This window comes from Mauremys mutica, chromosome 2 (genome assembly GCF_020497125.1).
Source record: "Mauremys mutica isolate MM-2020 ecotype Southern chromosome 2, ASM2049712v1, whole genome shotgun sequence".
Taxonomy (NCBI): domain Eukaryota; kingdom Metazoa; phylum Chordata; order Testudines; family Geoemydidae; genus Mauremys; species Mauremys mutica.
In genome coordinates this window covers 255,690,722-255,718,567 of record NC_059073.1, presented here as the reverse complement: position 1 = coordinate 255,718,567, position 27,846 = coordinate 255,690,722, and the positions used below count along the sequence as shown (strand labels likewise).

Here is a 27,846-nt window from a genome sequence, read left to right as displayed (position 1 = left end):
CTCAGTAGGCAGGGTGCAGGATCGTGGGGGTCATTCGGAGTCAGGGTGCGGGAGCAGAAGAGGGTCAGTAGGAGGCAGGGTGAGGGATCAGGAGGGGGCAGTAGGAGGCAGGGTGGGGGTCGGGGGGTCAGTAGGAGGAAGCGTGGGGGAATCAAGATGGGGGTCAGAAGGAGATGGGGAATCGGGGTCAGTAGGAGGCAGGGTGGGGGGAGCAGGAGGGGGTCGGTAGGAGGCAGGGTGGGGGGAGCAGGAGAGGGTCAGGAAGCAGGGAGAATTGGGGTCAGTAGGAGGCAGGGTGGGGGATTGGGAGGGGACAGTAGGAAGTGGGGGAATCAGGGGATCAATAGGAGGCAGGGTGGGGAGAGCAGGAGGAGGGTAAGCAAGAAGCAGGGTGGGAGGATCAAGGAGAGGAGGGGTTGAGGAGAGTGGAAGAAGGAGGAATCAGCCATGGAAGGGAGTGACCGAGGAGGGGGCTAGAGAAGGGAGGGCTGGGGAGGGAAAGGAAAGGGCCAGAGTGCTTTGCAAGCCTTTTCCCTGCCTTATTGGGTAGCAGCTGGGCACTCTACGTGGGCTCTCATGCCGTGGGAAAGGGTGTCCGTGTGCTTTACGGAGCTGGGGGTTAGGACTCTCCATGCTCCCCTGGTGCCCTGGCATGCAGGCTGGGTTCGGGGTGGGTTCAGGATGGGGTGATGGAGCAGGGCTCGGGGTTAAGCAGGGAGGCGGACAAACTCACTTTCTCTAGGAGTCACTGATGCCTGCTCTGCCATGCCAGCACTGTGTGCAGAAGGTGTTGAACTAAGTGCATGCTCAAGGCTGAGTGCTGATGTCCGACACGCCCCATACCGGCCTCGCTCGTGCTTGGTACATTCCCAGGTAGCTTGTGGTGTACACAGGCCACTCTGCTCTCACCAAGTCTGTGCATAAGCTGGGCTGCTGCTCGTGGTGGGGGCAATTTAGGGAGAGGCAGTGGCTAGTCTGAAGCTTGTTGTCTGGCATAGTGTGCTCAGAGGCTCTGGTGGCTGCCCCTAAGCAAGGAAGGGAATCCCTAAGCTGATTCCTGTGCACTGACTAAATCGAAACAACCCAAACTTCCCCCCACATCACCCTGTTCCCAAACCCGGCTTCTGCTCGGCATATTTTAAACCCTTTATAAAAAGGGCTGTAGCAGAAAAACACACATTGCAACCCTGACACAGCACGGAACAGGCATGTTAGTAACAACATCCGGGGCTAAATAAAAACAGTCACTGACTGTGTGAAACAACTCAAGGCTAGACACTATAGACATCTATTTTAAAGGGACAGTGACAATTCGAGTGTTTTGATATTGATAAGAAAAAAAATCCAGGTTCTGATAACCATTAAATAGTATGTGCTGATTATTTTATAAAATAAAAATTGCATACGAGATTTTTCTTCTTCCCTATAGCTGTTCGGGGGGAACTGAATATCAGGAAAACAGTGAAATTAATTATATGCAAAGGGCTGTCAAACATATGAAATAAACACTGACAAATGGAGAAAACCTTTTTTGTTAACTTCTTTCAATTATTGTAATCTCAGGTATTACTTACTAGGTATAAAATTGTCAGGCCCAAACGAGATTTTCGGAATTCCCTTTGGCTGGGTGAGCTAATGGACTAGATTTTTTGGGGTCAGTGAAGGTGCAGATTTCTTTCATTGTTCTATTTTGTTGTTAACGTTTTAACAAGAGACGCTTCCATTAGTTAAAATTTGAAAGCAGATAGACTAGAATGTTACCAGAATAGTCGAATGACACCGGATTAAGATCTTGCTTTTGCTTCTTGGCATAGCCCTCTATGATTTGGATGAGAGAGCAGACTCCAGTTTAATAACTGAACCATTTAAGTTAATGGGAGCATTGCCATTGACTTCAACGGGCATAGGATCAGGCCTGAAGAGAGCAATTGGCTAAATGACAATTATAGTGAGACATAATAACTGGCAGCAATTATCTGAAGGGTATAAATATCAAGGATCAGATGCTGCACGTTATACTGCGGCAAAACTCCCATTTGTAGTCAATGGGAATTTTGCCTTAGAAGGATGGGGCTCTCAGCAGGGAAGAGAAATTATGTAGGTGGTACAGGAGTTAAAACTAGGAGTTATGGAATGAAACTAAGAAAAGGAAAAAATAGTGGAACATCAGGGAAAAACTCCCTCTCTCTCTGCTGGGGAAAAGACCTGTCACCAACAGGGCAACTAAATTACTTTCTAGGTCTTCTTTATCTTTAATTGCTATGAAAAAGTATTTGATCTAGTGTAACTTTTTTGTTTTTATTTTTTAAATCTCTCACCATCTAGCTCACAACCCCCTCAAAACTAATATTTATATTGGCTATGCTGATAGACATGAACATACAGATGGACGATGAAGAAGTTGCAAAGTAGAGGGTCTGATTCTCCTATCACGGCACAATCAAGTGAGTGGGAGTTACTCATATCCCATGGGGAAGAATCAGGCCCAGAATATTTTGTGAAGAAATGTTTTATAAAGGAATTTGTACTGTGTTTTTATTAAGGATAGGATCTGGAAGCAAAAGAATGTAGTTTGAATCTAAATGAAGGGATTTATTTTGGACCTCTCTGCCACCCTCCTTCAGGCCTTACTTTGTTGTTTTCATTGCAGCTTAGTCAAGCAAGTGAAGCTGACATGGTTGAGCTACAGAAGTGTTTGCAACACAAGTCCTGCACTATAGCCCACTTCATTCTCTCATTCAATAGGAGGCAGGGGTCACACACACACAGAGCATTCCTGGAGCTAACTCTACTGGCATCCTGGACTGTCCTGAGATGTGCCATCCCAGCTCTGTGAGAGCTCTTTATTTCAGCCATCTAGTTTCAGCTATAAATATATGTGAGCCTTCTTAAAGTCCTGGCACAAGAATACACCCTCCCTCCATGAGAAAGCAAAAGTATGGCAGCACATAACAAGCAGCCTCATAGATTAAAAATGTTCTACTTGGTAAGTACTGATAGTTTAGCAGTACTTTTTAAAAAAAGATGCACCACACCCAGTCAGCACTGTACTATTACTAACAGAACACTAATTGTTTATGCTTCACATGTTGATAATGAGTGTCATGTTTTCAGCATTTATTTTCCCCAAAATTCAGGGGTGTTTGCTTTAGCAAATAAAATTGAAAACCCTAATATTTAAATATGATTTGCCATATGTTTGTTCCCCTCTGACCTGTGCATTTCTTGACCAGGAGCCTTACTGTTGCTTTTTGCTGTGAAATTTACTAGAAGTGTTAAGAAGTTGGTAGCCAGAATGTGATAATCAGAATGGCATTAAACCTTTAACATCATTTGTTGGGTGGCCTTTACACAGGTCATAAGTGGGGGGGAAGGTGCAATGAGTCTCTCCCCTATTGCAGAGTCCATAAGGTCTGCCATGCTCAGTCCATGCTGTCAAAGGAGTACATGGACTGACCTCTCCGTGCACCTCCTGGGATGCAAGAAAATCCAGTGGGAGTGGGAAAATATTGTATCCAGTTGAAACTTCACAGGGAATTTTAGGCAGGCCCAGACTTGGAATTTGAACATAATACCATGGCTAACACCCTTACTTTTGGATAAGTGCTGTGGAGTCCTTAATGGCCATAACTGGTCAGGACCTTCATTTCCTGACTCATCAGAAAGATAGCATTTCTAGGACCATTGTGGCCACTAACTGCACTTGCACCTGTTCAGTACTCCTGACACCTTAACAAGTCAAGTATCAGGGGGTAGCCGGGTTAGTCTGTATCCACAAAAACAGCAAGGAGTCCGGTGTTTTTCTTGACGAGTCAGGTAGGCTGTCTGATGGTCCACCCTGTCTGATTGTCTGAGGAAACTAGCAGGCTGGTTCTTAAGCTAGAGTGACCAGATGTCCCGATTTTATAGGGACAGTTCCGATTTTTGGGTCTTTTTCTTATATAGGCTCCTATTATCCCCTCATCCCCATCCTGATTTTTCACACTCGCTGTCTGGTCACTCTATCTTATGTCCAGCAGCAGTAGTAGCTTGCTGACTGCTCAGTACACACGCCTATGAACTCTCTGCCTCCCTACGTTTGTCTCTCTCCAATCCCTACTCCTGCTTTGCTTCTCCATGGCTCCAGCCCAGATCCTGCTCTGCACCCAGCCTTGCTCCAGTCCTGTGTCCCAGCCTTGCTCCTGCCTCAGAACCAGCCCTGCTCCATCCTTCCCTGACTCCTGGTAATCCAGTCCTGGCCTTCAGCTCTGATTCCTGACCATTGGCTCTGGTGTTCAGACTGTGACTGCAGTTCTGATCTTTGGCCCTGGTTCCAACACTCTCTTGACCCTTGGCTCTGGCATTTGGACTCTGACCACTTGTGTCATGGAACCACAGTTTTGGAGTTCTGGAACAGTCCCTAAGAGAGAGGACCGCTTTAGTGTGCCAGAGCTACTTAGGGTCACATTCTTTTACTAGGGTAAGCCACTTGGCTTCACCATTCCTTAGACTGAAGCTCGGAGCCTTCAGCACTCCTACTTCACACCGTTAGCTCCCTTCAGGGAGTTCACCTGACTTGGAGACTTAAGAGAGACGTGTACATGCAAAGTGACCAGTACACCCCCACTCTCAGCTTCTGGGTGTATTAGGTGTCTGGAACACAGCGTAGAAAGTCCTTAGTTAGTGTGGAGAACAGAAAGTTACAGCATAGTCCATCTTGGTCAGCCCAGAGCCTTCTGACCTCTCTTCTTTTCCATTTCACAAGAGGCTCCCCCTTCTAGCAGCCCACACTTAACAACAACCCAAATGGCCCCTCCTCAGTCCTTCCTTCTTGGGCAAACATAGTCACCTGGCACTCCTCAGCCCTTTGTTCTTGAGCTGGTCAAACACGTCTGGCTTCCTGCAGAGAGGTAGCCCATCCATGATCATTAATTGCTAGGTACCAAATGTCCAGGCAATTGGAGTGGCCAGTGTCTTCTCGGACTTTCCATGGACATGAGGCCCAGACCCCAGGTAGCTAGTGTCAGTTAAACCTGTATCTCTGGGTCTCTGCGGAGAGTAAACAACCTTTTCTTGCCACCTAGTTAACAATGCAGCATATAGGAGAAACTAAGGCACACACACAGTATTCGTACAAAATATTACAGGAAAATTCCCACTTCATCACAGTCTGACTGCCTACGACCTGGTCTGCTGACACTAACACCATACTAGGATATATTCAGTAATGCCCAGAAGTAAAATGCCATTCAAGAATTTCCAGCATTGTTTATTACAATGCCCTGGCTTCTCATCCTAATACTGAGATGGCCAAGCCTTCCTTAACACATTAGACTCATGGTTCTAGCTTGAGTTTGTACAGAGCAGAGCTAAATTAATGGCATGATTTTTTAAATTGCATTTTTAATGTGAGTCGTTAGCTATGAACTATTAATTACATATAAAATATCAGTGATTCCTGAATTTTCCCCAGGAGTTAGTTGTACATAAACTTATGGCCCCTTTTCTCCAGTGATGCAGCAAAAAAAGCCCTGAATGGAGTGAAGAATCATGCTCTGCAAGTGCAACAAAAAATCCACGTTCTGTTTCCCTTGATATTCTCTCAATTTACACATATTTTTTATTGATATTAGTCAATGTTGGGTGTGCTGTTTTTACCGATATTGTATATTCTATACTTGTATAAGGACTATTTGCACAAGAAAAAAATCACAGGATCAGGCCCCGTATCTGTATGTCTAAAAACATCTGTATACATAATGAAACTCATGTTTCTTGATTTGCAACTTCATTTCAGTGAGGTAGTGACTAGAGTAGTTCAAGCCAAATATTAAACAAGCTTTCCATTGAGTATCTTAGTTTACTTGTGTATTTTTACTAGGCAGGTTAGCACGACTGGAGCATTTTCTGTTTTCAAATTCAGTACATATTCACTTACCAATATTAAATATCCAGAAAAAAATCCTAACTTATGACGCTGTGGAAATGCAAATGCCAATGTTATAAAAAAAAATCAAAGCAATGAAGCAATCCAGGACTTTATACTCTCGTTCTACCTTATTGAGATTTTTAATTGATTTTTCCCGTACTCATTTTGTCATACGAAAATTATCCTCTTAAAGTCATATTCACTGTTATAAATTATATGTCCATTGTAAGAACCAAGGCCAAATGGTCTGCTACAAGTAAATTGAGAGTTTTCTCATTGACTTCAAAGGGAATAAGTTTGGGCCCCAAAACCTGAAATTGCACAACTTCCATTGAAGCCAATGGTTCAAATCATGAAGTTCTTATCCAGCTTTTACTCAGCAATTTGGTGTTTAGCCTAAGGAAGGACCACAGAACTGAGCTTCACATTAATAATTTATTCCAACAGTTCTCAAACTGCGGGTTGAGACCCCAAAGTGGGTTGCGACCCTGTTTTAATGGGGTCACCAGGGTTGGCTTAGACTTGCTGTGGCCTGGGGCCAAAGCCTAAGCCCCACCGCCGGAGGCCCAAGCCTGAAGGCTTCAGCGATGGGTGGCGGGGCTCAGGCTTTGCCTTCAGCGCTGGGTGACAGGGCTCAGGTTACAGGCCCTCTGCCTGGGGCTGAACCCTCAGGCTTCGGCTCTGTGCCCCCTGCCTGGGGCGGTGGGGTTTGGGCTTTGGCCTCTCAACCTGGGGCAGTGATGCTCAGGCAGGCTCAGGCTTCAGTCCCCCCTCCTGGGGTCATGTAGTAATTTTTGTTGTCAGAAGGAGGTCACAGTGCAATGAAGTTTGAGAACCCCTGGTTTATTCTATAGCATGTATCAGAAATATATATATAAGTCTATGCTAGTTGCCATGTTACCAAACCAAATATACACAGCTTGGATGAATAGCTAGTTATCTAGTCAAGGAAATGACTAGCAGTTTTTCAAAATCAACCCACTGTGTCTGTAACATTATATTTTACTGTAGTATGAAATATATGAAACTAAGGGTGTTTTATTGCTAAGGAAGTGCTCTGAACATGACTCATACCACCAGACCATATGACTTATATTTCCAAAATTAATGTAGTTGAGAATCTTGCATTCTGTTGCTCTATAGTTTTGGCTTTACTAGTTGTCATAGAGTCATAGACTTTAAGAGTCATAGACTTTAAGGTCAGAAGGGACCAATATGATCATCTAGTCTGGCCTCCTGCACAGCGCAGGCCACAGAATATCACCCACCCACTCCTGCAACAAACCCCTGACCTCTGTCTGAGCCCCTGAAGTCCTCAAATCATGATTTAAAGACTTCAAGGTGCAGAGAATCCTCCAGCAAGTGACCTGTGCCCCATACTGCAGAGGAAGGTGAAAAACCCCTAGGGCCTCTGCCAATCTGCCCTGGAGGAAAATTCCTTCCCAGCCCCAAATATGGTGATCAGCTAAACCCTGAGCATGTGGGCAAGACTCACCAGCCGGACACCCAGGAAAGAATTCTCTGTAGTAACTCAGATCCCACCCTATCTAACATCCCATCACAGGCATAGACCCCACCATTTCTGGCTGATTTCCTCTCTCCCTGACCCCAGTTGAGTTAATCATTTTAAAAGCTAAGTGGGATATTGTGTAAGAGGTCTGAGATTGCCTCAAAGAATATGCAGCGGTTCCGGGGTTGGGAAAGAGGGAAGAAAAAGTTCCTCAGCCTGGACTGTAACTATAGTGTGAATAGTATTCAATCCCTTTATAAAAATATTGTATGCTCTTCTATGATTCACTTTATTTATTATTAACTAGACATTAAGTGCCGACAATATGCTCAGTGCTGGACAAGACACAGCTAAAGACACAGACCAAAATTTTCCAGAGTGATTGTTTGGGCGGGGGCTCTATTTTTCGTTGTTCAGCTTGAAGTATCGTAAGAGGGGCTTATTTCCACAGAATGCCAAGCACCTATGTCTCAAATTGAGCATATATAGATTGAGGCATTTCAAATCTTGACTATGGACTCTGCTCCATGAAGCTTACATTCTACAAGCATGACAAAGTCAGTTAAAACTCTCATGTGGAAAGTCAGAGAACAGTGAAGATCTAGGACATTTTGAAATGGAGATGGAAGTGGTGATAGTGTTACATTTATGTGGCCTAGCATTTGTAGGGCTTGCGGGAGAAGCAGGAGAGATTTACATGGAAAGTGGGTGAGAGGCTGCACTTTTAGATAGGCAGATTATTCCCAGGAGAGAAGATGGCACAAGAGACAACCAGGAAAAGGGATGGAAAAGTTGGCATTGGTGGTAGACCATAGAGGAGTGAGGAGGAGATGAGCTGAGATGTAGGCCAGGGCAATGTTATGCTGAGTCTTGAGGATGAGAACAAGAACCATAAACTTGATTCAATAGAGGAGGGACAGCTAATGAAGGAATCTGAATAACAGAGCCATATGGTCTGAAGATGAGGATGAGGAGTTGAGGATGAGGAGGAGGATTTTAGCCCCTGGAATCTGGATGGGTTGGAATGCAATGATATGGGGAAAAGGGAGGACATAGAGGAAGAGCTTGCCAGAGTCATAGCAGGAGATAACCAAGGCACAAACAAGGGTTTTATCTGTAGGGACATTGAGGAAGGGATGGGTTTTTGATATTCTGTAAAGAAATAAATAGTAGGATTTGATGATAGCTTGGACGCATGGGTAAAAGTTGAGAGCAGAGTCAAAAATGACCCAAGGTAATATAGGTGGCAGAAAAGAAGAAAAAACATTAAAGGTTTAGGGAGGAAAGATGAGCTTGGTTTTACCCATGTGTAACTTGAGGAAACAGCAAGATGTCCAGGAGAAAATATTGGGAAAACAGGAGATGATTGCTACTCTTATTTATTGATTCACCCTTGGAGATTGATGGAACAAGTGAAATTCAGACCTCTCAGAAGGAAAGTATTGTTCAGCTGATGAACCACTCTATCAATGGCCATGCTCGAGAGAGGGCCCTCTACCCTCAGTTCCACTTCGTCCTTCCTTAGTTGTTTCAGTAGAACTTAAGTCTAATGGACATTTGAACGTGTTGCAAAGTCTGCCTCTTTACTCTGGCTTTTCCTGAGGGGGGAGTTAAGTAAGGAGTGGGAAGTGGGGAGAGAATTTTTTAGAACTGTTTAGAATCCATCATAATGATTCTTGAAACAAATTTTCAAACCTGTTTTTGTAAGTGTTCCTAAAGATTTATGATGGATAGGTGACATAATTGGTCTACCTGTTACTTGGTACCCCAATCTTCAGCATATCAGTAACAGCCTTCAGTTGCTATGCCTGAATTATGCTGCTAGGGCAGATAGAAGCCATTCAGTAGTTGGGTGCAAATGCATTTGTCATTTTACATAGCCAGGCTATAAGCCTCATTTCCTGAATTGTGATTGTTTCTCTCCATCTTCCTGATCTGGCCCTTTCCTGTTTTAAAATTTGAGGTTGGCAAGCCCTTACAAAGACAGGTTATGCTATTCATCCCTTATTTTCTGTGGGCAAAACTTTCTGAAAAAGCCAAATACAGTGAGTTTAGTAGGGTATGCACCATTGGTGAGCACTGACATCTGAACTCTTATTAGTTCACATTGGACAAGCTCCTGCAAAAGCAAACTATGTAAAGGGGTCATCTAACCAGCAAACAGATTTGGCGGAGGTGATTTAGACCCCGCCCAGTGCTCCACCAGTTCCATCACCTATGCTGATACACCAGGAAATGCTGATGTTGTGTCTGAGGGTGAGGCAGGACACACCTGTGGAATTAATAATTATCTGCAACAACTGCTTCTTCCTTTGAGATGCCCAGGACAGGCAGAGCAGCATTAACTGAGGGCCATATGCCAAATTCTTGCTTCCAATGGGATGTGTAAATGAATATACTAGGATCCTGAGGTTTGTTGGCCTGGTGCACACAAGGAGAAGGAGATCGACACATGCCCCAGAGCTGAGAAACCTGGAACCACCCAGAGGGTGGGCAGCTCATGTAGTTCAACTTCTTGCCTACCCTCCATATCTGACCAACTCTCCCTCATTGGTGGGACTGAAAGGAGACGATCTAGATGCAGAGTGGTAAATCCCATGCATCTGTAGTTGGGGAATGGGGACAGAGAGGTGTGTGTGGGGGGACTGGAAATGAGGACTATTCTTCCCCTCCTTTTTTTAATGACAAAAATGTCCATTCTCCAGATGGTGTATATCTGCTGGGGAAGTGAGACAGCAGATACATCTCAGCTCAGGAACAGAGAGAAATTCTTTGGCACATGGTCTGGCTCAGCTCAGTGGCAGTCTGTGTTCACCAGCTGGAAAGGAGTCCCTCGTCCATTCACCAGGACAAGCTCACTTGCTAGCTGGCATCTTCTTCAAAGGTCAGATTCTTGTATACTGTAACTGAGTGGGAGAGAGTCAATGTCTATAGATAATAAAATTGAAGAGAGGCCAGAAAGGGCAAGGATTTGGTCATGACTGGGATATGGCACCTTTCACTCAAATTCTGGCATTTCTGAGTGCGGTAGTGATAAAGTTAAGGCTGCAGTAGAGCTCCCCATATGGCAAACAGGGAACACTGTAGCTAGAGGTATTTTCCTGTTAATCCAGTTCTTTTCAGGATATGATGCTACTACCTATAATACCATATTGCACATAATGCCTGGGCTAGTGGCATATGCACTGGGAATGAGATTTATGTACATTTCAGGTTGAAATGAATCAGCTGGGTTTATTTTGCTTTGTTTACTGAGTTTTGAATTCTTGTGTTTGTCAGTTCTGCCATTTGCCACTTGGAGATCAGTGCCTCAATCATCACTGCAATGAAGTAACCCCCACTGACCTTAACAGCTGTCGCACAGGATCCTCAATTGACAAATCCAGCATTTCACCTTTGTATTTCAGCTAGGGCTTATGTGCCTGGTATTAGAAAACACTTCTTTTGCAAAATATGTAATTCATTACTTGACATCTACAAGACTTCATTCAACCCAGCTCTTGTGCGGCTGGGTGTTGGCACTGCCAACACATATTCGCTCATTCTTTAATTCTGCAAGAAGATTTCTCCTCTTTAGGCAGAGGTATTTAGTGCACTCCTCTCTCCAATTAAATTATACTAATTGGGGCTGCATGTGAATTCTCTCCTTCCTGTCTCGCTCAGAAAACCAGCATTAAAATAGATAGCCTTTTAAAAAAAAAAAAAACTCTGGAAAATCCCAAGCTTTTTATTCTCATTGGATGCAAACTTAATATGGAAAAAAATAATGGCAGCAGAAGGGACAGCTTGGACTAATTTTATTTCACCTGGATCTTTCACAAGCTATCTTGGAATACTGATATTTACTCCTATGCAATCTCGTCTCACAATTTCTTCCGCTCCAGGCTTCTTTAGCAAGTGCTCCCCTAGGCCTTTCCTAGCCCCTGATTTTCTATTGGAAGCTCCATCCCCTGCTCCCCTCATGCCATGTGATGCCTGGTCACCTGATCTAACCACAAAGTGGGCAGGGGAGGGGAGGCCCAAGCCCAAACCCATCACCTGGGACTAAATTACAAGGCAAAGGTTGGGGAAAGCCAAAATCCCTTAAAGGGCTAGTCCACACAGTGAAAGAAGTAGACAAATCACCTCTTTGAGCAACACAATGTGGGCATGTTAGCAAAAGACACGGTCACTACTGAAATATAATTGCAAAGCCTTTCTCAGTCTGTTGCTTGTGTGCTTGTGAACCAAAAGCAACTGGGGCTTGATTGAAAGCCCACTGAAGTCAATGGGAGTCTTTTGATTGACTTGAGTGGGCTCTGGAGCAGGGCCCTAGAACTCAGAGTCCAGATTGTCCTGTGGAAGATTTGTATTTATTTATTTATTTTACTGTTCAGTAGGTTTTTTTTTTAATCCCTTTCTTTTTGATCTGGAATGTGCAGCTACAACAAAAAAGTCAATAATGTAGTGTAAACACATGATCTGGATCTGGCCTGGGCTTCCACTGCAGGCCAAATGTAGCCAATAGGCTGGAATTGCTTAAAGAGCAACAGAAGTTCAAAGACAATTAAAGAAGCAACATCATTTTGACATGAATTCTTATTGTCTAGAGAATACATTCATGGTCCATAACCAGGAGGTGAAATTTAGTACTGTACTGGGAAGTTAAAAACATTTTAAAAGTATGAAACAGGGAATCTCTAAAAAATTGTATTTGGCACTTCCTCCGAACACACTCTATTTTGTCTCATCAATTATTTGTAACTTCAGTCACAAAACTTCCCCCTGGCAGAGTTCTTAGAAAAGGAGTGGGTTAGACTAAAAAACGAAGTCTGATGCTGGTTTCATTTTTGACGTGACAGATTCAAGGTATAGTATATGAACCACCTTGAGTGCAGTAGCTATAAAGCGGTGGCACGGTTGGTTTCCCAGAAATACCACATTAGTGGCTGGAAAGCTTAACTTACTTTATATTTTTTGTCAGAAGTCAAGTGTGAAACATTCTCTCCTGAAATATTAAACAAAGTTCAATTCTGATAAGCTGCAGAAGGTTTTCATTTTTAAAAATTAAAATATGTGGGCAAGGTTTGTGAAAACATTATTTTATGCTCAATTCTGTCCATAGTGGATGTTAGTACGGTATTTTTTTTAACTCAAATGATTACATAGCAAGGGTATGACATGTAGATACCTAAAATTCTTTCCTAGCTAGAGTGATTTCTGACCCAGAATATAAGATTAATTTCCAGCCTGCTGAGCGGTCTGCATGCTTTTGCAGATCTACATTTTGGCATACTGCTATTTTAGAGCAGATCCTTCTTTTCAGTCTCCTATATTAACATTTACTTATCTCCAAGTTTCAGGTGGTCACTGAATCTATCTTCCATTTTATACCATTCTACAAGTCTTATGGCCTGATATATAGTATCTGAATCTCTCATTTTCTCTGACTTTCTATATACCATCTCCAGGCAAGTCATAGTTAAGAGTCTACTAGGGCTTCCATTATAAACCCTAATTTTCTGAGTTTGTGAATAATTCAATTGTAGGCATTTACTCCAGAATAAAGCCTGGCAATGAAGCCTGAAGTTAGATCTGTCAGCACAGAAGTATGATTCCAGTAAACCTCTGTTACACATTGGAACTTATGTGACCTGGAGAATGTTAACATTCCATGCTCATAAATATGATGGGAATCAGAACAGGTGCAAACAGAGGGGTCTACTGGCCCAGTGGAGATAGTCTGGATTCATGTGGTAGGAAATGCAGGGATCACGTGGAGTGAGGCAAAGTTAATGTAACCCCAGGGGACATGAGGCCCCAGTAAAAATGTAATGTGTGTGTGGTGGTGGTTGTTATATATACATAATAGCTTGCAGTGAAAGGAGGTATTTGGTGCAGTCACAGTCTGTAATCCTTCCTTTCATAGTGAAATGCAGTGTCCTCCTGTCATCATTTTTGCTTATTGCTGTAGTGACAAAATTTTCCTGCCCTGGTATCTGTAACATTTAACAATTTTAAAGTATTCTAAAAAGTGGAAATGATGTAGTGGTTTTGTTTGCATGTTTCCTTTCAGCACATACATCGGTTTCACTGGATGTGTGTGTTGGTTACCAGGGAAACATCTTTCAGATTCATGGTGTATTATCAGACTGATTATCGAAGTTGTGGGCAAACTTCTGAAACAGTAGCTGAAAGAGGAAATACCCCTACGTTGCTAGGAGGAAGGAGTTTTAAAAGGCTATTTGGATGGAAATGCTGGTCTAATGTGTTTATGCCAACAATTCTTTATTGTGCTATAAATATATATATGTAGAAGGGGATGCAGAAAAATAGCAGACAGTTCATGAATAAACCGTAGTATTTTGGAGATGCACTGATTTAGAATACACTAACATTTTTATAGCAACTCTATCAATTTATATTGAAAGCCTCACGTACTGTTAAGGCATAGCTGATTTACAACCCCTCACCCCAAATGTTACGTGTTCATTCTTGCAAGGTCCTGAGCACCCTCACCTCCTAGTGTCCCAATACTTCTTCCCTTTAAATCAATGGGAGCTCGATCAGCATCTTCACTGGCAGTAGCATAGAACACATCAGGTGCAGTTTGAGCCTAAAATTTACAGTTACACTTCTACCCCGATATAACGCGACCCGATATAACATGAATTTGGATATAACGCGGTAAAGCAGCGCTCCAGGGGGGCGGGGCTGCGCACTCTGGTGGATCAAAGCAAGTTCAATATAATGCAGTTTCACCTATAACGCAATAAGATTTTTTGGCTCCCGAGGACAGCGTTATATCGGGGTAGAGGTGTATTAGTCTAATCAGTGTTACCCTTTATACAAAACTTTAGTTGTGACTTTTGAAACCCCCAGTCTAGGGATAGAGCGGAGAATGAAAATCGATTGCTATAGATTCTGATAGGGTGGGAAAGTCTCCCTTCTTTGTCAAATGTTAAAGGTTACAGGTGGATGATCACTTTCCCTGAGGGCATTCCCTACGTGGAATGACATATTCTTCTTGGAAGGAGTGGAAGAAATTTGGAAGTGAAGGTAGAAATGACATTTCTTGACCATGGTTCTGGCCTGTTAAATAAACAGTCCACCAGAAATACTGCCACATAGGGCCTGATCTAAAGCCTGTTGAAATCAGAGCAAAGACTTTCATTGACACCAAGGCCATAAACGGCCCATCTGGAAAGACCCATAAAGAAGAATTGTTTCCAGATTCCTCACTTGCATTTGCTCCTTTTTTCTACTATAAGTAGCTAAAACCTCTAAGGCTAGTTCCAGTGCTGTGAACTACAGAACTGATTACTAAGAAGTTACTCAGACATGAGTGCTTGGGGAACTTTTGGTGTTTTCCATTCATTTCCACAGGAGACCAGTAATATCTCTCTTTGGCTCATGAGTTCCTGCTGCTTGTTTTTTATTGCTATAGCATATAAATATTATGGGCCAGATTCTCCAGTCCACTTAGTGTAGAGTGGCCTTGAAGTAGCAAGAAAAGAGCAGTGGAGATTTCTCAACAGGCATAATCTGGCAGTGGTAGAGCTGTCATCTCCTATGCCAGACTCTTATCCTGGTGTGAGGGAAAGGAGAGGATCTTCTGGGGTTAAGGGTGATCAGATAGCAAGGGTAAAAAATCGGGACGGGGTAGGGGGCAATAGGCACCTATATAAGACAAAGTCCCATGTATCGGGGCTGTCCCTATAAAACTGGGACATCTGGTCACGCTATCTGGGGTCGGGGGTGGGCAGAAAAGGAGGGGAGGGAGCAGAATGTATCTCTGCTATGTCCATGCAGCCTTAACCTGCTTGATGTCTGAGTGGTTTTGGATGAGTGAGCTCTTGACAGCCTGCACTGTGCGCTATGTCCAGCTCTGTGCAGTATTGCTAGAATATAAACATAAGGGGCTAACCTGATCGCTAATATAATTTCACCAATGTCAACAGAAATGCAACAAAGATGAATTTGCTCCAAGAACTCATGACTGAAATATGGAAATATTAGAAAGATTTGTTTGAAAATAGGATTTATGTATGTATGTGTGTTCCCTGAAACTTTCTTGGGGCCCAGTCTTGCAAACATATATGCCTGTGAGTGACTATACTCACACAAGTTGAGTAGTCCTGTTGAACTATCGTGCATATGTGTTTGCAGGATCAAGAACTTTAGTGTATGCACAGTACAGTTTGAAAGTCTGTGCTGAAAACTTGTTCTTCTGAGTGGTAACTGAATATCTTTGAATCATCTCTTCATTTCTAGTGTTTGGCAAAGGTAGTTTAATTGTACTAGAAAAAAATTAGAACAGTTTTATCAGTGACTTCCTTCCTTCCTGCTCTGCCAGTGGTCTATGATCAAAACTGACCTTTTTAGAAACATCACTTCCCAGTAAATTCACTTCTGCAAACATGAAATCCTAAGGATCAATAATGCCACAATGTCACTGGCCTGGATTGCCTCCGTCCCCTCACCCTCCCAAGATGGACCAGCATGTCACCTGCTTTGATGGCCCCATCTCTACCTCCCCTCTTCCTGGCTCCACAGAGGCTGTAGCATCTTTTCTCATGTACCTCCCATCAGGGTTTCACAAACCGCTGTGGGTAGGGAGTACTAATTGTACAAACATCACACTATTATATTAATGACCAGCATGTCACCAGTTTTTATGATATCTTACAAGACACTGTTTGGCTAAATATTCTGACAACAGTGTGTTGGGAGCACTCTTTGCCAGTTGGCATAAAGGGGCTCTTAGGGTCACAGGGGTTAAGGGAAAATGCGGGGAGTAAAGTGGAAAAAAGTAGAGAAACATGTGATATGGTTATGGTACATAGCTATGGGTCATTCCACTTTATAGAGAGGTGAGCACTTTATAGAGAGATACTGAGGGATATGCAGTTCTTTCCAGTGGATCTTGTACCAGCTACCTGGGTCCAAGGAAACTGATTTGTGCTTTTGGTCAACTGAGTTAATGGAAACCTTCTGGAAGGCATATGCAAGTATGCAAGGTAAGGGGTACTGGATATTAAGAAGGTTATCATCACGTTCCTCAGTAATCTAGTACCCAATGAGCTGATTGTGGATTGGCTAAGCAGATAGGCGGCTGTGTTGGCTAAGGTGAGAAAATCCTGAGTTGACTTGGGATTTGGATGTGGGAATGCATGCTCATGGTGCTCTTGTCAAGATCCGTGTACAACCATCAGATTTTGCAGTTGCTCAGCTGTTTCATGATAGCGGAAGTTAGTTATGTTGGACAGCCCTATACCTATCATGTGTGGGACTTCTGTGTCCTGCCTTCTGGTACAATGCTGCCCTTGTGGGCAATTTGGTCACTTAGCAGGCCTGTGTCTACAGGAGGCATATGCCAAGAGAGCACATGTAGGTAGGTAGGGTGCTGGTAGAGGGGTAATGGAGAGGTGGGGATGGCAAGATGTGGTATCTGAGAATGAGGGACAGGGGAACAGTGATAGCACAATCCCCTGTTGCTCTTAGAGGAATTGGGAAAGAACATGCGGAAGATGCTCCCTTTCCAGAGATGGGCAATAGTAGCACATGGACAAAGGTGTTAGAGGTTAGGTGCAGGAAGATGCAGAGAACATCACAACTGCAGTATCCACAACAGCAGAGAGAGGAAGCTACCCTTAGGGCATAAGGGTGACTTTAGAATAGGAGTGGAGAGGTCTCAGGGGATACCACAGTTGGCAAAGGATAAGGGAGAAGGGAAAAAGGTTGGCAGCCTCTGAGGTGGCTGTTCCATTTGAGGGCAAGGTTCTTAAAGACTCATATCCTTTCATAGGAGAGGTGAGGAGCGAGGGGAGGAATGGCTCTCTCTCTGTCTCATGCCTGCTGATAGTAGGCCAGTGTAGGTGAGATGGCATCTGTCTCACAGGACTTTGACCTGGCTCAGATAGCCCTTCCTTCCCTTGTAGCCTCTGTCCTTCCTTATGCTCCCTCTTCTCATCTAACTTTGAGCAATAGGTTTCTCCATTCAGCTGGGCAAAGGAAATGGAGGCCCAGGAGGTAGCTAAAGTGACTATGGATAACGTAAGATGGTTTGGCCCTGTTCTAAATGACTTAATATGTGTGTTTTGCCTGATGCTGTGATGATGTAAAGAGTATGAAGATGTATGAAGATTTTTAATAAAAGAACTCAGCATAGAGGCAGCTGATTAGTCACAGCAGGTGCTGGGCCCATCTCCCTTTGAAGGGGCCAGTCAGCCGGAGACAAGAACGTTCCATGTAGTGGACATGTGATAAAGTACACCTAACTGATTTATTAAAATTAATATATACACATTATGGCTGAAAGCACCCCAGTATACACACTATTGTAATAATCTTTGTAAAAAATATGCCTTGTGAGGTATCATCTGCAAACTAGTAAGTTGCTGGTCGATTATATCATGGTGAAATGTACATAGCAGCATTATTTGTAAAGTTATGAAATCCCCCTGTATGCAGTCATTAGCATGTGTTCAAACCCACATAGCCCCTGCTTGAGCCAAATTTGTTTAACAGGCCTATCATAAACAAAGGAATGTGTATTTACCTCAATTTACATATAAATAGTAAACAGCATCCTTGAGACAACAAGAGAAGGAAATGGCAGGAGACAAGGCAAATATGCATTTCAGCATACATAGGGGAGAAGAAAGAGCATGGAGCCACCACCACCACTACGCTCCATGCCACCTTCTTTACTTTTTGCATAAACTTTGCTTTGAGGAGTAATCCTCAGAAGAATCCACTTCAAAGGGTGACTGGACTATAAAAGTGAGGGGCAAAAAGTGAGGGATTTCATATAAGATAATTCAGTGCCCTTAGCGAATATTTGGGAAGTAAGTTCTATGCACAAGAGATTACATGAAAAAACATAGGCCAAAATAACAGTTGAGAAAGGCAATCTGCACTGGAGGATCAAAGGAATCTTAAAAAAAGAGTAAACTTGTGGTACAAGAGGAAAAAATTAAAACTGTAGAAATAAAAATTTTGAATTACAAAAATGAAGTGCTATTACTTCAAAACACTGAGCTGTTATTGCTTAAACTACTAGCCTCAATTAGTATTGTAAATGTTTGCTTGCTAGTAAAAACATAAATTAAATAGCACAATGACATGAATATGCACAATACTAACCAAGATAAATGACAGAGTGCTAAAAACTATGCAAGATAAAAATAACATTTAATAAAATAAAAATAAATAACTGAAAGGAAGGAAGCTACAGTTATAGCGGATCACAGAAACGGAAGTTCAGTTCAGGAAATCGGATGAGAAGACAATTTTGTGCAATGTTATAAAGCTGCATCCAGACAGGTTACAGCTGGGAACACTGGAAAGGGATTCTTTGAAAGGTTAAAAACATGGATGAAACAGTCAAATAGTAAAAACACGTGTGAACATTTTGCATTGGGGGTGGGTGGGATGAGTAAGTCACACACACATTACACAGAATCCAGTCTCCTAGAGTCCAGAGCCTCAGAAGTTCGCGAGGATCTGGAGCCCAGGAACTGGGCAGCACTGGGCCGTGGGGAGAGGGGGCTGGCCTGGACCAGCCAGCCAGGAACACATGCAGCCAGGCTGCCAGCCACCGCCCATGGCTCGCCCCAGCTCCTGGTCTCGCTCCCCCCGAGCCAGCTTGCCCGCCTGGCAGCGCCTCTGCTCCTGTCGCCGCTCGCGCCCTGGCCCCGCTCCCACCCCTGTCACCCTGCGAGCGGAGTGACCCGGCGCCGACTCTGCCCCTCCCCCGCTTCCCGCAGGGAGCAGAGTCTGGGGGGCAAGTGAGGGCAGAGGGAGAGAGGGGCCGAGCACTGGCTTCAGCTGATGTTACTGAGCATGCGCAGAGCAACCGCGCATGCTCAGTGAGAGCCAGGTGCTGCGCGTGGGGCGGGAGGATGGGGCCGGTGCGCGTGCTGGAGCTGTACAGCGGCATCGGGGGGATGCACCAGGCGCTGACAGGTACCGGCCCGGCTCGCGGCCTTCCCCCGCCCGCCGGGATTCCCTCTCCCGCTCGGCGCGGCCTGGCCTGTGCCGCCCCAGGCGCAGCGCTGGCGGGCCTGGGCGGGCGGTGCCCGCCGTGCGCTGGCGCAGGCACCTGGGCAGGTTGGGCGGTGCGCGGTGCGCAGGCCGAGGTGCGCAGGAGCCCAGCTCTGGTAGCGTGGGGGGCCGACAGCAGCTGTCAGGAGCATGTGAGCTGCTTGTCTGCGGAGCTGTGCTTGCGGAAAACAGCTCTGTGAACTTGGGGGAACAGGGTGGGGAAATTGCTCTGCAGACTGTCCGGCCGAAGCCCAGATCTGCTCGTCTGCCTGCTGCCACAGTGGGTGGTAGGTTCATTACTGTTAATATGGGATAGATATTACTTGTCTGGTCAAAAAAAACCATCAGAGCAAAAATTCGTACTCCAGGGCTGCAGACAAGTAGAATTCTGCAAGGATGCCCTAAAACTAATCCTAAATTAAGAGTGTATTTAACATGCATGAGTGAGACCTGTTGGGTTTTTACCTGTGTGCATATTTACTTTCACTTAATTGAAAAAAACCCACTGGGTTTTGGTTTTGGATGGCCTGTGTTGTGGTGTATAGTTATAAAAGAACTATTTTTAGTAGAGCTGTCAAACAATTCAAAAAATTAATTGTGTGATTTAAAAAAATTAATAGAATAACATTTATTTAAATATTTTTGGATGTTTTCTACATTTTCAAATATATTTATTTCAATTACAACACAGAATATAAAGTATATAGTGCTCACTTTATTTTTTTTATTACAAATGTTTGCACTGTAAAAAAATGAAAGATAATATTTTTCAGTTTACCTCGTACAAGTAGTATAGTGCAATCTCTTTATCATGAAAATTGAACTTATAAATGTAAAATTATACAAAATTACACAAATTATACAAAATTATACAAAAAATAAGTGCATTCAAAAATAAAATTGTAAAAGTTTAGATCCTGTAAGTCCACTCAGTCCTACTTCTTGTTCAGCCAGTCGCTCAGACAAACAAGTTTGTTTACATTTACAGGAGATAATGCTGCCTGCTTCTTGTTTACAATGTCACCTGAAAGTGAGAACAGGCGTTCTCATGGCACTGTTGTAGCTGGTGTTGCAAGTTATTTAGTTCCAGATGCGCTGAAGATTTATATGTCCCTTCATGCTTCAACCACCATTCCAGAGGACATGTGTCCATACTGATGATGGATTCTGCTTGATAACAGTCCAAAGCACTGTGGACCGACGTGTGTTCATTTTCATTATCTGAGTCAGCTGCCACCAGCAGAAGGTTGATTTTCTTTTTTGATGGTTCGGGTTATGTAGTTCATGCACTGGAGTGATGCTCTTTTAAGATTTCTGAAAGCATGCTCCACACCTTGTCCCTCTCAGATTTTGGAAGGCACTTCAGACTCTTAAACCTTCGGTGGAGTGCTGTAGCGATCTTTAGAAATCTCACATTGGTACCTTCATTACGTTTTGTCAAATCTGCAGTGAAAGTGTTCTTAAAATGAACATGTGCTGAGTCATCATTCGAGACTGCTAGAATATGAAATACGTGGCAGAATGCGGTTAAAACAGAGCAAGGGACTCCCCAATGGAGTTCAGTTACAAATTCAGTTAACACATTCTTTTTTTAACGAGCATCATCAACATGGAAACGTCCTCTGGAATGGTGGCTGAAGCATGAAAGGGCATACGAATGTTTAGCATATCTGACACATAGATACCTTGCAATGCTGGCTACATAAGTGCCATGAAAATGCCTGGTCTCACTTTCTGGTGACATTGTAAATAAAAAGAGGGCAGCATTATCTCCTGTAAATGTAAACCACCTTGTTTGTCTTAGCACAAGGGTTATCAAACTGGGGGTCAGGGCCCCTCAGTAGGTCACAAGGTTATTACATGGGGGGTCACGAGCTGTCAGCCTCCACCCCAAACCCTGCTTTGCCTCCAGCATTTATAATTGAGTTAATATGTAAAAAAAAATATATATATATATAGGAGTGTTTTTAATTTATAAGGGGGAGTCACATGCAGAGGGTTGCTATGTGAAAGGGGTCACCAGTACAAAAGTTTGAGAACCACTGTCTTAGCAACTGGCTGAATAAGAAGTAGGACAGAGTGGACTTGCGGGCTCTAAAGTTTTACATTGTTTTGTTTTTGAGTGCAGTTATGTAACAACAACAAAAATCTACATTTGTAAGTTGCACTTTCATGATCAAGAGATTGCATTATGGTACTTGTATGAGGTGAATTGAAAAATACTGTTTCTTTTATCATTTTTACAGGGCAAATATTATCAAAAATAATATGTGCTTTGATTTCAATTACAACACAGAATACAATATATATGAAAATGTAGAAAGACATCCAAAATATTTAATAAATTTCAGTTGGTCATCTATTTAACAGTGCAATTAAAACTGCGATTAATCACAATTAATTTTTTTGAGTTAATTGCGTGAGTTAACTGTGATCAATTGACAGCCTAATTTTTAGCCTTTATTAGGGCTGAAGTATTTGTAATGTTTTTAGTTAATATTGGAACGATTCTTGCCAAATCATAAATTCAGTTGGATTATGCTGAAACCTGAATTTATGAACAAGAATTTCAGGGAGAACACTAGTTGGCTTGAAGGAAAGTATTGTAATTAAATACATTTCCTAGACACCCCCCTTTTTCTTCCAACCAGCATTTTAATTACTAAAGGTCTAATAAGGGGGAACAACTTAAATACTCTGGCCAGGTATTACCAAGGTCTCTTCAAGTGGTTTATAAAAACATTTAAAACCTGTATTAGGCACACCAACGTAGGTGCTCTGCAGACTAATAAGGTGATATCCTACACTGCTGCTTAAGTCGATGTAACTTACCTCGCTCAGGGTGTGAAAAAGACACCTTCCCCCCCGAGTGATGCAATTTAATCAGCTTAAGCACTGTTCACATTGTGCTATGTCAGTGAGAGACACTCTCCCGTCAACATAGCTTCTGCCTCTTGCAGAGGTGGAGTAATTATGCTGAAGGGAGAGTGCTTTCTGATTGGCATAGCACGTTTTCACCAGATGCACTAAGTGGCACAGCTGCACCAATGTAGCGTGTTAGTGTAGACTGCCCTTAGACTTGCTGTCCCTTCTCTCTCCTATGCCAAACTAAGAGATCTTCCTTTTGACTGACCCTCCCCCTTATCTTCAGTTCCATTTTCTTTGGTTATTATGAATAACTGCTTATCTTGGGCATAAAGGGATTCATTTTTTTCTATGCCAGTAACGTCTGTTTTCTTCATTTCTTTGTTAAGTTATTTGGAAAGTCAGGCAGCTTCATCTCATCTTTTGCCAGGTGCCTGCCTATTAAAGTTCCCAAAACAGTAGGAGGTGGAAAACGAAGGAACATAGTTTTAAACAAGAGCTTTTTGGACGTGGTTTGTGGTTTATAGATACAGTTAACTGTAGTGCAAATTGAAAGCTTTCAATAAGGATTTAGAACACAACTAGAGGAGCTTGCCAGCAGAATAAAATGCAAGAGAAACACAAAGTATTTAAAATATCTTGCCCAACACACACAAAAAGTAGGTTATTGTTTTATTTTAATATTTTTGTGTGTATAAGTGTTACAGTAACTATAAGGCAAGACAATAAAATATGTAAACATGCAAAACAAGTAGGAATATTTAAAGAGACAACCAAGCCTTAACTGTCTTAGGGACCAAACACCTCTCTCATTCTTTAAAGGTGTCTTTGGAAGAGAGTATGGGCCACAGGTATTTTTGTTGAGAGTTCTAGAGATTCTGGAATCTTAACTGAAAGAAAAAGAGACAGATACTTCGTTTCTTGTATTCCTGTCTAACATAGTCTTAATTCTAAAAGAAAATCTGAATGTTTTATCTTGCTTTCCATAAGATTCCATGAAAAATAGACTGAATCCACACCATTATCCACTTGTCACATATTGGTATCTATATGTATGGGAAAAATCATCCCCAGATGTTATCTGGTTCTGTTGTTAACATAATAATAGACACTCTGTGAACACCCAGTAACATCCTCCAGTGATTAACAGATACCAATACCAATGTGTTAAAAGTTGTTGAAGAATCTCAGGGGGTCCTACAGATGCCAATGGTCCAATTGAAATGTAATACCACAGCATAAAAGCAACAAATTAGCTATGAGAGATGAGCCTTTCTGAGATGTAACCTCGGAGAAATATGAGAGTATTGCAAATAGGTGTGCAAAAAGTATGATGATTGTATAACACCACACTGCATACTGCTTGTGCTTGAGAATGTTGGGAGTGTGACCAAATCATCACCATTGCATCTAGGACATGTGGTGGGTTTTTGTTTTTTTTTAATTTTTTTTTTTTTGTGAGAGAGGGAGGGATCTAAATCACTGCTGTTGGTCCCAGAAATGTTCCGTTTATTTCCAAAACTTTCAGTTACAGCTTAGAATTACAGATGGAGTTTCTGAACAATTGCAGCAGTATCAGTGTTGATAGTAATTTACATTTCTGTTCTTTTGGGTTTACTTTCAAATGAAGAAATTACAATAAATACAAATAGTATGGCTAGGATTCTTTGTAGAGGTACCATCCAGAGCAGATGAAGCGATTCATGTCTTTAGTGGGAGGCTTGAATTCTTATTTGTTTGAATGACCCTGGATAGTGTTGAAGGGTTAAGTACCAATTGAAATTTGCATATCAAATGGATACAATACCATTTGCATCACAGCTGACATTACTTTTTTCAGATCCGACCATTTTTCTTTATGGGAAGTGTGTGATAAGTACAAACTGCCCCTTGGTGCCCTATTAATATGTCTCTTTAAAATCCTCAAATTTTACACTTTCAGATATGTCTTGTTTTGAGTCCTGTTATGACTAATAACTGCACAGCATGAATAAAAGGGGTTCCATTGCTTTATCCACATTTTTAATGTGTCTTCTAGCCATTTGGATTTAGTTTACTCATGATGTTTATCCTTATAAAGGCACAAAGTAAAGGCAAAGTGGGACTCAAATGTTTGCTTTCATGTGGAGATTAGATGAAGAAAGTAAAAATTCCTTGCAATTACTTTTTCATGTATAATAGCAAGAATTCATGTGTGCTTCAAACTTGTGCATATGCAGCTATAAACAGAGTGGCACCATGGCATAAATTTCTGTAATGGAATTCTTCTGCTGTCATGTGACAGGAGACAATAGAATTCTCAGCACCATCTGGTAGTGGGGCAGTATGGGAGTTTCCTCCAAATGTTTGGGATGAAAAGAGATCCGTCATTCATCAGTGCTGTGGTGGTCAGCAGGATTCATGAGAAATCAAGAGTAAGTTGCTCATTGGCATCTTTTAGTAATGATTCCAGTAAATGTGTATGTCCAAGAAAAATGAGAGGAAAAGAAGCTGTTGGTTATTTTAAAAAGAACAGATTGTATATAAAACCTTAGTGACAGTCTGCCGCAAGAGAGACTAGTTCTGCAAAAGGATTTCTACAATGCTGCAAAGATGAGTATCAGTGTTGGTTCCCTACCCTGTAAAATGATTACTGCTTATAATTGGTGAGTAGATATTTTCCATAATCAAGCTAAGGTTACCTTCCCTCACACTCCCTGGCATCTTTTTAGTCTCTGATCTGGCAAACATCTTACACATGTTTTAAACTTCAGTATAATTACTCACTCATCTTGAAGTGCATGTGTAAGAGTTTGCAAGATAATGGCATACCAAATAAAGCCCTAAAAAAATCAACATTTAGCAACAGTGCTTCTATATAGTGGTTTCTGAGATAACCATAGCAGGAGACACATGTGGTGTCGTGGTGAGTTATTTATACAGACCAGGCTTGTTCCTCAATATTTCACGTCAGTAGTACACAGAGAGCATTAGTATATTGTTGTCAATGGAGACATGAGAGTTGGGTTCAATCCTTTATTACCAAATTTAGGCATCAGTCCTGAAGCTCGTGGAGAAAAAATCTGCAGCTTTTTGCTTATACTGTACATACAGATACTTCAGTATACACAGTGAAGTTTGTAGTATGTTGTTTTAGAGCTTTTAAAACTTTGTAAGGAGATTTTTAATGTTTAGTATCATCAGAAATGCAAACAGCATAATTTTGATAAGTGCTTTAACTAAGGTCACAAAAGGGAGTCAGTGACAGAGCAAGGATTAGAATGCAGGAGTCTCTGCTCTCAGACATGTCCAATTAGTCTGTTGAAGCCAATGGAGTAGTCCCTCATTTAGGCCCTGTTCTGCAGACCTTTATGTGTGTGAATAGTTCTGCTAAAGTTAAGGGGATTGCACACACGGTTGAGGCTTTCAGGATTGGGCCCTTACCTTGGGGTATCTGAAAGCAGAATTTAATCCTATTTATTCCCATTAGAAGGTAATGTGATTGCTGCTCCAGGCCACACTCTCCACTGTTAAGAAATAGGAGACTTTGACCGTTAGCTGTCAGACATCAAAAACTGCCATATATATTTGTTTAACCACAGAATATCTGCAATGAAAATTATAATGTTTTGTTTTTAGAAAAGTCATCTTTCCTTCTAGTCCTCTTCCATAGCAACCCTTCTCCCAGCAAACAAGCAAAAATCAAAACCAACCAAACAAAAAACCCAACAAAATCAAACAAACTTTTCATGGCTTATTAATTTAGGCAGCTTTCCCATATACAATTAACTCTAAGTCTGTTCCATGCAAACTTCTAGTTAGCTGGATCACCCATGTTTAAAATTTGTGTTTGCATGAAATATGAGAGAAGAACTTTAAAAGGTACCACTTCTGGGTTACAAGTTCAGTTGTATTTTTTCTTCCCAGTAATTAAGTTTCATAAAGGAAGGATTTAAATCTATGTGCACTCTTTCATTTCTGTTTTTTTTTATGGGTACCATTTTATCTGACTATCTCAATAATTGTAAAGGGTCCTGGCCAAAAACATTCTAGAAAGTAAACTTCAGCATCAAACATCTGATTGCTGTTCACTCCTGTAAAATATAAATGATCTGTGTTATATCACTGAGAACAGTTATATTTAAATAAAAGAAAAATTGGCAGGCAGAAATATAGTCCAGTAAAACCCAAAATTAAACCATATTGTCAATCTGGGCAGAGTCTTCCTCAATTTCTAAAATATTGCTTTTTTTCACAGAAGAATAGTGCTGGTTAAAAATTATAAAAATCAACATTCGGTGGTTCTATTGTGCAGGCATAGGTACTGAGTGTGTGGTGATGGGAAGGAAGAAACTGATTATCTTGCAGGAAGCAAGCATCGTGTTGACTGATGGTCCAGGCTAATATCTATACCTAGAAGTCAATAATAGACCAGAAATGAAATCTTTAATGTTTATTCTAAAGGGAAACTGAACTGGCATAAAATGTGACCTTTCTTTCTTACATCTGTTTTCATAATCTTCTACAGTAAATAGTTTGGTTCTGAATTCCCTTTGTTTTCAAATCTGCCAGACTTTGCCCTTGGCAGTATGCTATATATTCCATGTGCTGTGCTGACATTGATGATTCTGGTGCAGGAGTGCAGCAATAAATATAAACAGATCTATGCTAATTTTAAGGTCTGTTAGAAACACATGGCAGGGGAATCGGTTTGTCAAGTGTAAAAGGACATATTTGGTAGCAGCTGAAATTTATTTTTAAGCTTTTACGGAGATCTATAAATGGTGGGTTGCCTTTTCCAAATCTAAAACTTCCATCTGTTTGAATTTCTGCATGTTTAGGTCACTACCTCCCCCTCCCTTCATAGCAGTAAGTGGACAAGAGTGCTCTATAATTTGGATTTTAAGGCCAGATTTAGGTTCTCCTCTGACCTCCTGCATAACTGGGAGCCAGTATCAAGCGGAATCGGTCCTGGGGCCGGTTTTGTTCAACATCTACTTTAATGATCTGGATGATGGGATGGATTGCACCCTCAGCAAGTTCGCCGATGACACTAAACTGGGGGGAGAGGTAAATATGCTGGAAGGTAGGGATAGGGTCCAGAGTGACCTAGACAAATTGGAGGATTGGACCAAATGAAATCTGATGAGGTTCAACAAGGACAAGTGCAGAGTCCTGCACTTAGGATGGAAGAATTCCATGCACTGCTACAGGCTGGGGACTGACTGGCTAAGTGGCAGTTCTGCAGAAAAGGACCTGGGGATTACAGTGGATGAGAAGCTGGATATGAGTCAATAGTGTGCCCTTGTTGCCAAGAAGGCTAAAGGCATATTGGGCTGCATTAGTAAGAGCATTGCCAGCAGATTGAGGGAAGTGATTATTACCCTCTATTCGGCACTGGTGAGGCCACATCGGGAATATTGCGTCCAGTTTTGGGCCCCCCACTACAGAAAGGATGTGAACAAATTGGAGAGAGTCCAACGGAGGGCAACGAAAATGATTAGGAGGCTGGGGCATATGACTTACGAGGCGAGACTGAAGGAACTGGGCTTATTTA

General features: G+C 42.3%; 1 protein-coding gene across 9 annotated transcripts in view; it reads left to right on the top strand.

The window, feature by feature from the left end:
• The first annotated feature begins 2,325 nt into the window (after window positions 1-2,325).
• Window positions 2,326-27,846, top strand: part of TRDMT1 (tRNA aspartic acid methyltransferase 1) — a 61,199-nt gene continuing 35,678 nt past the window's right edge. Inside the window, exons 1-2 of one of the 9 annotated variants that reach the window (XM_045007821.1) lie at window positions 2,326-2,444; window positions 10,124-10,302. Coding sequence is in view for 1 of the 9 variants with exons in the window: in XM_045007817.1 (XP_044863752.1) it covers window positions 19,304-19,367 (64 nt within the window). In the remaining 8 variants the exon portion in view is untranslated. Of the gene's footprint in view, window positions 2,445-10,123; window positions 10,303-13,094; window positions 13,154-19,272; window positions 19,368-19,554; window positions 19,733-24,636; window positions 24,725-27,846 lie in introns of those variants that run through there. The other 8 variants (XM_045007825.1, XM_045007822.1, XM_045007826.1 and 5 more) reach the window with 8 other exon arrangements.